General features: G+C 33.0%; 2 protein-coding genes across 2 annotated transcripts; both read left to right on the forward strand.

The window, feature by feature from the left end:
• Positions 1 to 5,361: 5,361 nt before the first annotated feature.
• Positions 5,362 to 7,849, forward strand: LOC102582060 (BES1/BZR1 homolog protein 2-like). The gene is made up of 2 exons (XM_006346868.2): positions 5,362 to 5,773; positions 6,508 to 7,849. The coding sequence occupies exons 1-2, from the start codon at positions 5,537 to 5,539 to the stop codon at positions 7,228 to 7,230; spliced, it is 960 nt and encodes a 319-aa protein (XP_006346930.1). The 5' UTR covers positions 5,362 to 5,536; the 3' UTR covers positions 7,231 to 7,849.
• A 3,606-nt stretch (positions 7,850 to 11,455) lies between these two features.
• Positions 11,456 to 13,067, forward strand: LOC102601479 (anthocyanidin 3-O-glucosyltransferase 5-like). Its single transcript, XM_006346930.2, has 2 exons — positions 11,456 to 12,255; positions 12,374 to 13,067. The coding sequence occupies exons 1-2, from the start codon at positions 11,485 to 11,487 to the stop codon at positions 12,965 to 12,967; spliced, it is 1,365 nt and encodes a 454-aa protein (XP_006346992.1). The 5' UTR covers positions 11,456 to 11,484; the 3' UTR covers positions 12,968 to 13,067.
• The last annotated feature ends 521 nt before the right edge of the window (positions 13,068 to 13,588 follow it).

Consider the following 13,588-nt stretch of genomic DNA (forward strand, 5'->3'; position numbering starts at 1 on the left):
GAAATTTGAAATTTGAATTTTTTGATGTTGTTATGCTTTGGGGAGAGATTGATTAGCAGTGAAAACAACGTAATTGCATGATTTATGGATTTGATATTTAATTGACGTTTCTGTTCCTTTTTAAGCGCAACAGAAAAGATTTTGTTCCCTTTTTTAGCGCAACAAAATGATTCTTCTTGTATCGAATTAATGTACCCGGATGTTGAATTAATGTTTCCGGATGATGACTTATGTATACAGAAGGTACAAATTTTAAGGAATTATTATAATTAGAAAAAAAATAGGGATAAAATGTAATTTACTCTTTATACTATGTGATTTACGTAAGTTATACTTTTAAATTTGATAAGTGAAACTCTATAATAATGTTCTAGAATTTCAACTTGAAATTTCTTGATGATAACTATTTATGAATGTTATCCATCATTCAAAGTGACCCTTGCGTGCAAATGTTGGCCCAAAGTCATTTCAGGACGACGCCAAAATGAGAAAAGCTATGTTCACAAACTTTCGATATCTTCATCTGGAAAGTTCACACAAAACTCAATATGACCTGTTTCTTTTGTAAAACATAATATGTAGGCCTTATATGTTTGTACTTAATGAAACTTTAAATCTGAATGGTTAAGACTTAAGACAGTAAATCATTAAATATATTTATTTTCATTAAAATTTTAGCACTTAATTGATGTAAATAGGTTTTAACTTTTAATCATTAAGATGTAGAGCAAAGTTTGAATATTATTAAGAGGTATTCATATGTGGATAGTATTCACCATCAATTTATCGGGCATCAATCACCACCACTAAACACCTCTGCCATTACAGTCACTATTGACAATCACCATTACACGTCGTCTACCATCAACCACCTATGCCATCACATCACCACCATTGCTAATCATTACTATCAGTTGCTACCACACTTACCTCCTCCATCATTATTCATTAGGCCATCACCTGACTCGTCTCTAACTGTCACTAATACAGTCAATTCCTACTACCAACAAACTCCACCATCACAACTTGCAACGCTGCAAACTACCACAATACATTCTTCGGTACCACCATCAGTATCGCTACCTCCACTACTACTATCAACCACTACCACCATTGTGGTCAATCCCTACTATCAACCACCTCCATCATCACAACTAGCATTGTCGCCAACTATCACAAACACATCATCAACCACTACACATTTTTCTATCACCACCATCAACACAACCAACTATTAATATATCAACCAACTTCAGTATTACAACCACCAACACCGCTACCAATCGCCACCACTATGAAAATCACAACAATGCCAACCACCTCCACCATCACAACTATTACCACACCATCATTAATACTAGCCACTATTAACAACTATTACCATCAACACCATCACTACAAACAATCTCCACCATCACTAGCAAGCATAAGTATTATTTTTTAATCAAATAATGATTTTATTTTATTTATTTATTTATTTATATTTAATTAATTTTTATTTGAATTGCATATGTACATGTAAATACATTATTTACATTCAGATATTGAAAAACAATCAGTCTTAATCATTCAATGTCCATATCTAAAGATAATATCTTAATCGTTTAGATATGCATGGAGATTCATACATCTAAATCTTAATGAAAATAAATAAGGCAGTTAAGTATATTTAGTTGCACGATTTATTATTCAAATGAGGTATTTTTAAATTTTTGCAATTAGCAATTGACTAGGCTTTAATTCTTTAACGACGTGGAAATAACTTGTGGAATGTTATGATGCAAAAATATAAACTTATGTTCCATAAAATAGTTGTTTGTGAAGGATTTTTTTATAAAAAAAAAGAAGAAAAAAAGAGAAGAAAATCAGCATAAAATAAAGACAAAAGTGCAAATGACCCTTACTTTAATATGCGTCCTTTTTTCTAAACAAATAAAAGCGAAGAAAAGTCAAAAATCGTGTGTTTACCAAAGACTAAATTTCTTCTTTTAGAGAACGACTTATGAGTAAAGTTCGTTTTACTCGTAAGTATATTATAAAGTAAAAGTCTTTGTATTGTTATTATTTACATTACAATCATTGACTATGAATATATCGACAAAACCCACCCTTAATGCACTAGTATATTCACTGATTTGATTATTTTTTTAAAATTGAATAATAAATGCAAAACAAGATTAAAAAGAAATACTAGTCAATTAGTAAGGATTTTTCTATATCCAACTGCCAAATAGGAAAATCAATGCCCAAAGTTTTGCTTTGCATTTCAAGAAATTTAAAATATACTCTCTCCATTCATTTTTAGTTGTCATGTTATGTTTTTTCGAAAGTTAATTTAACTAATTTTCAAAGTTAAATTAGATTATATTAATTCGATACTTTTTTCTTACAAAAAAATAGATATTTAAAAATTATATAAAAAGTATTATAAATTGTAATTTTTTGCATATCATTATAATGAAAAAAATTATCATAAAATTTTAATTAAAATTCTTATTATTTGACTCTAAAAAAGAAAATTATGATAATTAAAAATAGACGAAGTGAGTAGATAAGACCAATTGGCCATCTCCGTCAAAGGAACTTATGGCTTAAAAAAAACAAAACTAATTGCAATAATTTTGTGTGGTCCACGCGGAATGCTTAAGCACACGTGTATCAATAATTCTTAATTTGGGATTTGGAGTTATAATAAGAGCACATTTTGATTCCATCAAGCAACAACCGCCAGCTTGCTTTGTCGCCCTCTTTCTAATTTTGTGATTAACACATCCTAAATCTATCTCTCTCTCTCTCTATTTATATATAAAACATACTATTATAAAATAATTTTATATATATATATAATATTGTTTTTAATCAAGAAAATTCGGATAAACACTCTTCTTTTACCCAATATCCGTATTTGATTATGTAGTACTATCTTTGTAGTAATACTTGAACTCAAACCTCTATCATCTAGTACTCACTCGAAAGAAGGGGACTTGTTTATCAATTTATTTATTTTTAAAAATATTTTCTTTCATATCAAACATACCCTTGTTTCCAATCAAACTATGTATATCATATAAATTAAGATTATTCCATTCTTTTTGCTTCCTTGATGAATCAAACGATAAATACTTACTATCTGAACAACTCCCTCTAATTCCGAGAGAGTAAAGTAGAAGAATGAGAATGTGAGCATGGGAGTGGGTTCACATGTCAAATGTGGCAAAAGGTCCCCACAAACTAAATTCCCACTCTTTTTTTTTCTACAAAGGTGTCTGCATCGCACGTGCGTAGTAGCCGACAGATAAAAAAGTGCGCTTCATTTCCCATTGGTTTCTTCTCTTTAAGGTGGGACCCATTCCACGCTTATCTCACCTCGTGTATTGTCCCTTCCTCTTAAAATAAAGCATCTTTATTATATTTCGCGTTCAATTTTGAATAATAGAGTAATTTGTACTAGTTTTTTCAAAGTTTTAATTTATTTAGTTATATGCTTATTTTATGTTACATTATCAATTAAAAAAATAAATATTATTTTCAAGATGAAAAAAGAAAGTAAGAAATACCAATAGTACATACGTAAATCAGGTTATGCCATGTCTAATCACCTCTGATCCACTCTTTTTTTTAGCGTACGTAATTCTACCTCTCCTAATTCTTGCAACAACTAACTTTTCAACACCTTTTTATTTATACATCTGCACACCATTTTTTTACATGTTCGAACTATCTAATCTATCTCCCCTCATCTTTTTCACCACAGAGGCCACTCTAACCTTTTCCTCATAGAATTTCGTTGCTATTCATATATATCATAATATGCCAACACATCCATCTAAATATCCTTATCGTTGCTATATTTATCTTCTGAACAATAGGCATTCATAAATGGATAACACTTTGCCCCATACATGATAAATAAGTGTTGATACAACCATCACTTTGTAGAATTTACCTTTTGACAACACATTCGTATAACATAGTATCCCGAATGTGAGCCTCCATTTCACACACTCTGCTCCAATACGATATGTGACATCATTATTAATCTCTATATCTTCTTGAATTATGAACCCAAGATACTTGAAACTTTCTTTCTCGGGTATGATTTATGCATTGATCTTCACTTTCACCTATTCTCCCTGCATTATGTCACTGAACTAGCACATTGGTATACTCTATTTTACTTCTATTCAACTTGAAACCTTTAGACTGTATGATCTATATATCTCCAATCTTTCAGCCTATCATTTTCTCCACCACACATCTTGTCATTTGATACTATATCATTTGCGAATAATACACACCAAATCATCTCTCCTTGTATATGTCGTGTCAATTCATCCATCATTAATACAAATATAAACTGACTCAACGCTGATCCTTGGTGCAATCCATCATGACCAAACAATTTTTTGGAGTCTCCTCCACTGTTCTAACTGGGTCTTGGATCTATCGTATGCATCCTTAATTGTCCTAAAGTAAGTCATAAATGCACATATTGACTTAAAACATCTCAAGTCATTAATCCATCATACACGTCCCTATATATTGCTTTAAGGAGATGAATGACTTTTGTAGTTGATCGCGTTGTCTTAAATTCTAATTGATTTTCAGATATAAACATACTCCTTCTCATACTCATCCCGATCACTGCTTCCAAACATCATAGTATGACTTAATAATTTGATACCTCTATACTTATTACGTTGAATATCACACTTTTCTTGTACACCAATACCAATGTACTCCACCTTATTTTTTTGATGTTTTAGCCATCCTAAAATGACATTAAACCCAGTCAATCACTCTATACTTTCTTTAGCTACGCTCTTATAAAATCCACTCGGGTTTCTCGTCTGATTTGATCACTCTGCTCCATCTCATCTTACGAATAGCTCCCTTTAAATCTGCAACCTTTATGCACCTTGCTATAATATTCAAAATTTCTACGACACTCAAAATGCTCTAACTTCCTTAACACAATATCTATGCCCCCTTCTTCGTTCAAGAGCTTATAAAAATGTATCTGCTATTTTAGTTTAATATATACCTTTTCTATCAACACTTGGTCTTTCTCCTCCTTAATTCACTTTCCGTAGTCCAAATCAAGTGACATCGATTAAAAAATTATTACTAGTGGAGTACTAATACTAATTAAACAAATGAGATGTTTAAAAATATAATAATATTTTGACAGATATCATAGGTTAAATTATTATTTTTAATCGCTATATATTTTAAAAAGATAAATGATACTATGAATTAAAAAAAAAGTATTTAACATATCTATTAAAAAAAATTTATTTGATAATTTAATATAATATTATGTACTCCCATTTTTGTTGTATAAAATGCCACATAATACTTGTATAGTCAAATCCATGAAAAAAGAGAAGAAAGAATCTAGGCCAACGCCAGAGTGTTTGTTGTGCAATTCCAATAAAGAAAAGCTTTTCACCATTTGTGAAACCAATAAGCCCTTTTCCCTCTTTTTCTCTCTCCCATTTCCACTCTGTACTGTCGTCGTCGCCTGTAACAGAATATGACGGCTGGCACCGGCGGTGGAGGATCATCGGGAAGATTACCGACGTGGAAGGAGAGGGAAAACAATAAGAGAAGAGAGAGGAGAAGAAGAGCTATTGCCGCCAAAATATTTACTGGGTTACGAACTCAAGGTAACTTCAAACTTCCAAAACACTGCGATAATAACGAGGTCTTGAAAGCTCTCTGTATTGAAGCTGGTTGGATCGTTGAAGATGATGGCACCACTTATCGTAAGGTTAGAATTCGATTCGATGCTATTGTTACTGAATTTTTACTGTTTTTGTGCCAATTTATAATTGTAGATCTATATACCAGCTAGAAAATAGTAGATCTGGAGATTAACTTTGGTGTTGGTGGTCAAGGTTTTTAGCAATAGGATCTTGTTTATTGCTTTCTACTGTTTGATTTCAAGTTCTAAAAATAAGCTTTTCAATTTTTGATGTCTTGTTTGGTGAAAAGCATATGTTGATGGTTCCAGTTTTTGCTTGGCAAAGTATTCATACTGCAGATCTCAAATAGTTTGAGATCTGAAATATTTGTGCTGTTTAGGAGTGTTTATGAAGTTGGTAGGAATTGAACAGATAGTAACCTGTATATTTCTCCTTTTTTTTTTTCTTACGAATTGCTGCAATTTGGGGATAGAGTTAGCTGGTATGTTGCTGGTGGGAGGTGGTAGGTATCCCGTGGAATTAGTTGAGGCGAGCGAAAGCTGGTCGAGACACCATAGTCATAAAAAAAGGAAAAATGAACCTTTCCCCTCCCCAGCCATTTGGGTTAAGAAAACGAACTTCTGTCAATTTGCTCACCAAATATGCTACTTATATTGGTAGAGTTTGCGGTTCTGTCCGTCAAGTTGTGTATGGATTCACTGCTGGAGTATTACATATGATGAATGAGTGTGGATATGTTTGGAAATATTGTTTAACTATTTACTATTATTGGGATGCTAATTTTTCTTCTTAATCGCAGGGATACATGCCTCCACCAATTGAAAATGGATGTGCCTCTATGAATATCAGTGCATGTTCATCGATTCAGCCTAGCCCAATGTCATCCTCTTTCCCCAGTCCTGTACCTTCTTACCATGCCAGCCCAACATCATCGTCATTCCCTAGCCCCTCCCGTTGTGACGGGAACCCCTCATCATACATCCTTCCATTTCTCCATAACTTAGCTTCCATTCCCTCTACTCTGCCACCTCTTCGTATATCTAATAGTGCCCCTGTTACCCCACCTCTTTCTTCTCCTACCCGAGGTTCAAAGCCCCCCAAACCTATCTGGGAATCCCTCTCCAGGTTTCCATTGCATTCTTTCCAGCACCCACTTTTTGCTGCTTCTGCACCATCAAGTCCCACTCGACGCCGATACTCTAAGCCTGCTACAATTCCAGAATGTGATGAGTCTGATGCCGTCTCAGTTGAATCTGCACGCTGGGTCAGCTTCCAGACGGTGGCAGCTCCAACTTCGCCTACTTTTAACCTTGTAAAACCTCTTCCTCAGCAGAACATTCTCTTAGATGCCTTAAGTGGACATGGAATGTTTGGCTGGGGCGAAGCAGCAGCTCAAAAGGGACATGGCGCTGAATTTGATTTTGAGAGCTGTAAAGTGAAGGCATGGGAAGGTGAGAGAATACATGAAGTTGCTGTGGATGATCTAGAGCTCACTCTTGGTAGTGCAAAAGCACGTGCTTAAGCTCCTTAATGAGATGATTCCGATAAAGGATTAGAATAGGATGAGCTTAATTATTGGAAAAAAAGGAATATATATCTGCAGCGTTGCAATTTGCACGCGGTTCACCACATCAATTGTGCACTATAAGTCACATTGAGCCAACTACGTAGATCTCATTTGTAAATTCTCTTATTATACACCTGAGAAGTTGAATTTGAGCATGTGATTTCTTGTTGTCTCTATTGTATAGTTCTCTAAACAAGTGATCGCCATATGAAGCTAAGATGCTCATTGAATTGAGCAACTCATTGGGGTAGATGTGTCCAGAGAATTGTGAAGTCAAACTGATGAAATGAAGCAATGGTTCCCTGAGCTGCTCTTACAGTATAGTTATGTATTTAAGTAATGAACTGATAGATCCTGTGTGTTTCTATTTGTCTGGGTTTGCAATACCCTCATATGACACATTGTAATGTAGAAAAGTGCGGCGAATCATGGGGAGAACACCCATTACTACTAGTTGTTAAAACTTGAAGGTCACATTGAATTAGAGCTTAGCTTTTAATGTGGATTTTCTTCTCATTGACAATGTCTTAGAGTGAACTTTCTGAAACCACACCTTTGGATAGTTTTCCATTTTCTTCTCTTTAGTAACACAACAATGGAAAGGGTGTATGGATATGTATTTGCTTCTTAATGATGTTGAAAGTTGCAGTACCTACTTCATGTGCTGTCTATATTTGTTTTTTTAGTACTTGTGGGTCAAAGGAGACATGGGATGGGGGAAAGGGTCCCTCCCCACGTGCATTCTTACTTTGTAGGGCATGCGACCATTGTCACGCTTTGTATCATATCTCATAATACATATGGTGCAAATAAATCATTTCTAATGACCCTCTATTATGTATCTTGTTGGTCTACAATGGACAATCTCTTACTGACTTTTGAATATCGATCGAATGAATGCGACCCTTGGGCGCGAACAATTTATATTTGAGAGAAGTATTGAAAAATCTCATAAATTTACGTGAATTTTTAACTAACTGAACTTAAATACATCCTTGATCTTATAACATGAGTGAAATACACCTCTAAATTCTCGCCAAGTTTAAGGTGTTTTCAACACTTATCTTGACTTTTTATTAAGAATCTCATGCTCCTACAAGAGTTTGAGACTACTTGATATGTCATGTGGCAGATTGGTGGTATATCGAGTGTGTATCTAAGTTTAATTAGTCAAGTAGAGAGCTGTTTTTAAGGTTATCATTAGTTTGGAGACGAAATTAATAATTTGCGTCAAATTCATGAGTGCTGTCAATAGCTCTCATATCAGGAAATATTACATAATTAAGAGCATTTGCTATAAGTTACTACTAATATGCTTTTCGCTAATTTTCCTGTGATATCAGCAAAAGTTTTAGTGATTATGTTATTTATTAGAAGAATATAATTAGTAGGATCTTCACGTGCTGTTTAATTGATTGAGAAACAAGATAAAGCAAGATTAAATATTTGTTAATAAACCATCATCTGACAAGTTTTCAAGCTTATGTTTGACTGATAATCAGATTCCAGTCAATCTATTATCGCCCTCTTTCTAATTTATCATATCTATATTTTTTAGTTAATAATCCCATTAATTATATGAGTTGTTAATTAATTGTCAGATCAAACTTTGGGGAAGATCCAATTAACCAAAATCCCTAAATTAAATAATGATTTAATTAATCCAAGCTTTTTATATCGAAGAAGTGTGAAATAAAGAACACCAAAACCTAAGATATCTTAACTAAAACATAAAATATACCAAAAACACCTATTTTATTACAAGAAAGAAAGGCTTTGGTGAAGATATGAAATAAATTGCATACTAAATTTTGTGGGACTCTATGAGGTGTGTTCAATTCGAGTTGAGACTCTATAAGGTGGGTTCAATTTCAATTAGAATTTTTGGATGCTACTCAATCCTAAACCCTAACTAGTTAATGTCTATATAAAGAGTATTATATTCCCTTAAAAGGCATCTCGAATATCCACCACAAATTCATGGAATATTCCTAAAGAGATTAAAATCTCGAATACTTTGCAAATTCATGAAATATTACTAAAAAGATCAAAATCTAGAATATTTCACAAATTCATGGAATATTCACAAAGAGATCAAATTCAAATCACCCTAGTTCAAGAATCCAAATCATCCTAGTTCGAGAAATACGTCACTAACGACTCTCGAATCATGGAAATCTGATGAGAGATCTTATGAGAGAAGAATCAAGGGAGGAACAAAATTGTACCCATATTGATTAGTCAATGAAATATTCTTGTTTCTTCAGATTTTTATTATGATTGATTTATTTTTCTATTACTCTAAAATTTGTTGCAAACAACTACAACTTTAAATTGTGAGATTTTGGCTACTTGGGCTGTCCTTGGTGAAGTACTGTTTTCAGCTGGATAAATTGAATTTGGTGGAATAAAATAAATAAATTGATGAGTTACAGATCCGTTCAAAAATTACTTAAGCTGAAATATATTAGAATACGGATCATAATACAACCCATCTAATTCTTACAAATTAATTGAAGGTCGTTTTTGATGTTTTCAAAATATATGTAATAATCCAACTCATTTCAAGGCACTGATGATTTAAGATCAAGGGCATACATTACCTATTCAAATTACCAAGGGCCTAAGAGGGTATTATTTCTCAAATTGAAAATGTTAAGGGGTAAAGCGAGTTTCTTTTTATAACAAATTTGATTGAGTAATTTTACAAGAGAGAAGTCCTAAGTTGAGAGACCTTATTGATACAAAATTAAATTTAATGATTTTGTTACCTAATTTATCATAGTTGAATCATGAATGATCTTTTAAGATATTAAATATAATGAACCTCACTTATCTATTTGTCAAAACTTTCAATAAATCACAGAATCCATTTGTGAGTTTTCAAGTTTTTAAAAACCCAAAAGATGGAATTTTAAGTTTTTTACTTTAATTCACCCACTCATATTTAAATTTGTGATGATAAATATGAATATCACTTTGAATAAATTTTTAAGTATCAAAAATAAAATCATAATCACAAAATAAGAAATTATCGTCTTTTCCCTAAATATTTGAAATTATGTATAAAATAGGCAAAATATGATAAGATCTGAAAACATGGGATCATTTTAGTTACGAAAATGGGTCGAAAATACTCTTAATGTATTGAAAATAGCTCAAAATATATTTTCTTCCACCTATTAGATAAAAAATATTCTTCCATCCGCATATTTTATATTAAAAATATCCTTAAATTCAAATTTAACCTTAAAATCACCCCTTCTTTTAATGGAAGTTGATGTGCCATAAATGAATTTGTAATTAAATATGTGACATTATTTTTATTGGTCCAAATTTAATTAGACCCGATTTCATTCACAATCATACCCATTAACCCAAACTCATTTCTAAATGACCCAACACTTCTTCATCTTCCAGCTTCTCCAAAGTTGTTTGGAGGTATTAACTTTTTGGTAGACTTTGCACTGTTTTCTAATTGCTTGCTGTATTTCTTTCCCTTCTTCTTTTTTGTACTTGGATTTGTTCTACTTGAGCTAAGAGATTTTCGAAAACGACCTCTCTACCTCAACAAGATAGTAGTAAGGTTTGCTTACATTCAATTCTCACCATATCTCACTTTTAAAATTTCACTAACTATGGTATTATTATTATGATATATAAAATTTACAAATAGAAATAAAAATATATTTCTTAATATTATAGACAAATAAAAATTACCGGAAAAAGTAATAATAGTACAAGTTGATTTACATTATTTAACAACAAGAAAGTTGATAGTTGATATTGGCCATTGGATTTTGGACACGAAGCAAGTGACTAAAGCTTCCATAGCCACTTATTAGTGGTTATTATTAGTTGAAACTTTTTTTTTTTTTGGCAGAAATCTTATATATTTTATCTCGTATTTAGTTATGAATATTAATTAATTTCGACCAAGCAAACAAACATTATTTGTATTATTATTATGAAGTTCTTGAACGTTCCTAAATATTTGAGGTTGTTATATTTACTGACCCTACTGCCCTTAAGAAAAAGACTAGTCATGTAATTATGTCCATCTAGAAATTAAATTATTTATGATTTTCCAAACTTTGTGATTCCTATAACGTCCATACATAAACAACTTTCACTTTGTAAATTCATCAACATTTTTAATTTTCTTTTTCCCACTCCTACCAATAGTGTTTCAAAAATTCTCTCTTTTCCATGGATAACACACAACTTCATGTTGCTATAGTGTCAAGCCCTGGTATGGGTCATTTAATCCCAGTACTAGTCTTAGGCAATCGATTAGCCACTCATCATAATATCAAAATTACAATTCTTACTATCACAACAACCTCTTCATCGTCCGAAATCGAATTTCTCAAGAAATCCAACGGGAAAAAAACTATTGAAATTATTTCTATTCCATCAGTCGATATTTCCCACCTAATAGACTCCACTACTAAAGTTATCACTCAAATACGTCTATTGGTCCGCGAAGCATTGCCTGGAATTCGTTCTGTCATAGCTTCGATGAATCATCGTCCAGATGCTCTCATTGTCGACATTTTTGGCACACAAATATTGTCCATAGCCGAAGAATTTAACATTCCTAAGTATGTGTTCCATACTTCTACTGCATGGTTATTAACATTATTTATATACCTACAAGTTCTTGACCAAGAAATTGAGGGCGAATATGTTGATCTTAAACAGCCTTTGGAAATTCCGGGTTGCAAAGCGTTACAACCGGATGATGTGGTGGATCCCATGATGGATCGGAGCGATCAACAATATCATGAGTATCTTAAACTAACAATGGAATATACGTGTTTTGATGGAATCTTGATTAATACTTGGGAAGATTTAGAGGGTGAGACTATCAAAGCAATTCGAAGTAATGAAAAGTTGCAATCAGTTCTAAAGGTGCCACTTCCAATTTACCCAATTGGTCCCTTGAGGAGAACAACTGAAATAATTGAGCGTGATGAGGTAATAACTTATTAATTGACTACCATACGAGAAATCAAGCCTATTATATTCAATATCATATATGCATAGTTTTAAGTCTAAATTATTCATGTTCTCTTGTTTATATTTTTGCAAACAGGTGATTCAATGGTTAGACAAGCAAAATTACGAGTCAATTCTATTTGTATCATTTGGAAGTGGTGGAGCCCTTTCATCTCAACAAATGATTGAGCTTGCATGGGGTTTGGAATTAAGCCAACAAAAATTTGTTTGGGTGGTACGTCCACCGTCCGATGGTGATGCAGATAGAGCTTATTTAAACTCCAATGGAAGCCATACACATGGCACGTTTGAATACTTACCGGAGGGTTTTTTAACTAGGACTAAAGATATGGGCCTAGTAGTTCCTATGTGGGCCAAACAAGCTGAAATCTTGAGTCATTCATCCGTGGGTGGATTTATGTCACATTGTGGATGGAATTTGACGATTGAAAGCCTTACAAATGGAGTTCCTATGATTGCATGGCCATTACACGCCGAACAAAAAATGAACGCCACCATGCTTACGGAGGAGCTAGGGGTGGCAATTCGACCGGCGGTTTTACCGACAAAAAAATTGGCGAAAAGAGAGGAGATTCAAGGAATGGTGAGGATTTTAATGGATACAAAAGAAGGGAAGAGTATAAGGGAAAAGCTAAGAACTAAAGATAAGTGCGGAAAATGCACTAAGTGAAGGAGGTTCATCTTACAACTCAATGTGTGAACTTGTGAAGGATATTCGTCCAAAATAATTGTGGTCCAATTTATTTTATATTCAATTAAAAATAAGTTGCCTTGTTGTCTTTTCATGCATATCAAATTAGGGTATTTACAAACTCAATTGTTCTAAATTTATGTTGAGCATATTCACTAAGAAAGTACTCTTTATTAAGATTCAATGTTGGAACAAAATGATCTATAATCCGGAGATTAGATGATCCAAGGCGTCAGAGGCGAATCCAGGATTTCAAGAAAACGAGTGCACCATTGCTTTAGAATTTCATTTTTTTTTTTTGAAAAAACGAGTGTTTATTAGTTACTAAAAACAAAATGAAGTGAATTGTGGCTGGCTGGGATTGAACTCAGGACCTTGGTGTTAAAATCTGACTTTCAAACCAGTGAACCATCAATCAACTTTAAGAACGGGTTCAACAAGTGTTTATTTAATATGTTCTTTAATAATTATACAAGTAATATATCGAGTTTAGTCGGAGGACCACGGGTTCGAGTGACCCAATTTTTACACATAAATTCGCCACTGCAAGGCGTAGAGTCTAATATTTAGATGGAATTCTGATGAATACTTGGGAAAATT

This window comes from Solanum tuberosum, unplaced genomic scaffold (assembly GCF_000226075.1).
Source record: "Solanum tuberosum cultivar DM 1-3 516 R44 unplaced genomic scaffold, SolTub_3.0 scf00085, whole genome shotgun sequence".
In the NCBI taxonomy this organism is placed as follows: domain Eukaryota; kingdom Viridiplantae; phylum Streptophyta; class Magnoliopsida; order Solanales; family Solanaceae; genus Solanum; species Solanum tuberosum.

Excerpts from the sequence above, each read along its gene's own strand:
- LOC102582060 (XM_006346868.2), top strand. The coding sequence starts at position 5,537 with ATGACGGCTGGCACCGGCGGTGGAGGATCATCGGGAAGATTACCGACG. Across the intron at positions 5,774-6,507 it reads ATGGCACCACTTATCGTAAG|GGATACATGCCTCCACCAAT; the intron begins GTTAGAATTCGA and ends TCTTAATCGCAG.
- LOC102601479 (XM_006346930.2), top strand. The coding sequence starts at position 11,485 with ATGGATAACACACAACTTCATGTTGCTATAGTGTCAAGCCCTGGTATG. Across the intron at positions 12,256-12,373 it reads AAATAATTGAGCGTGATGAG|GTGATTCAATGGTTAGACAA; the intron begins GTAATAACTTAT and ends TTTTGCAAACAG.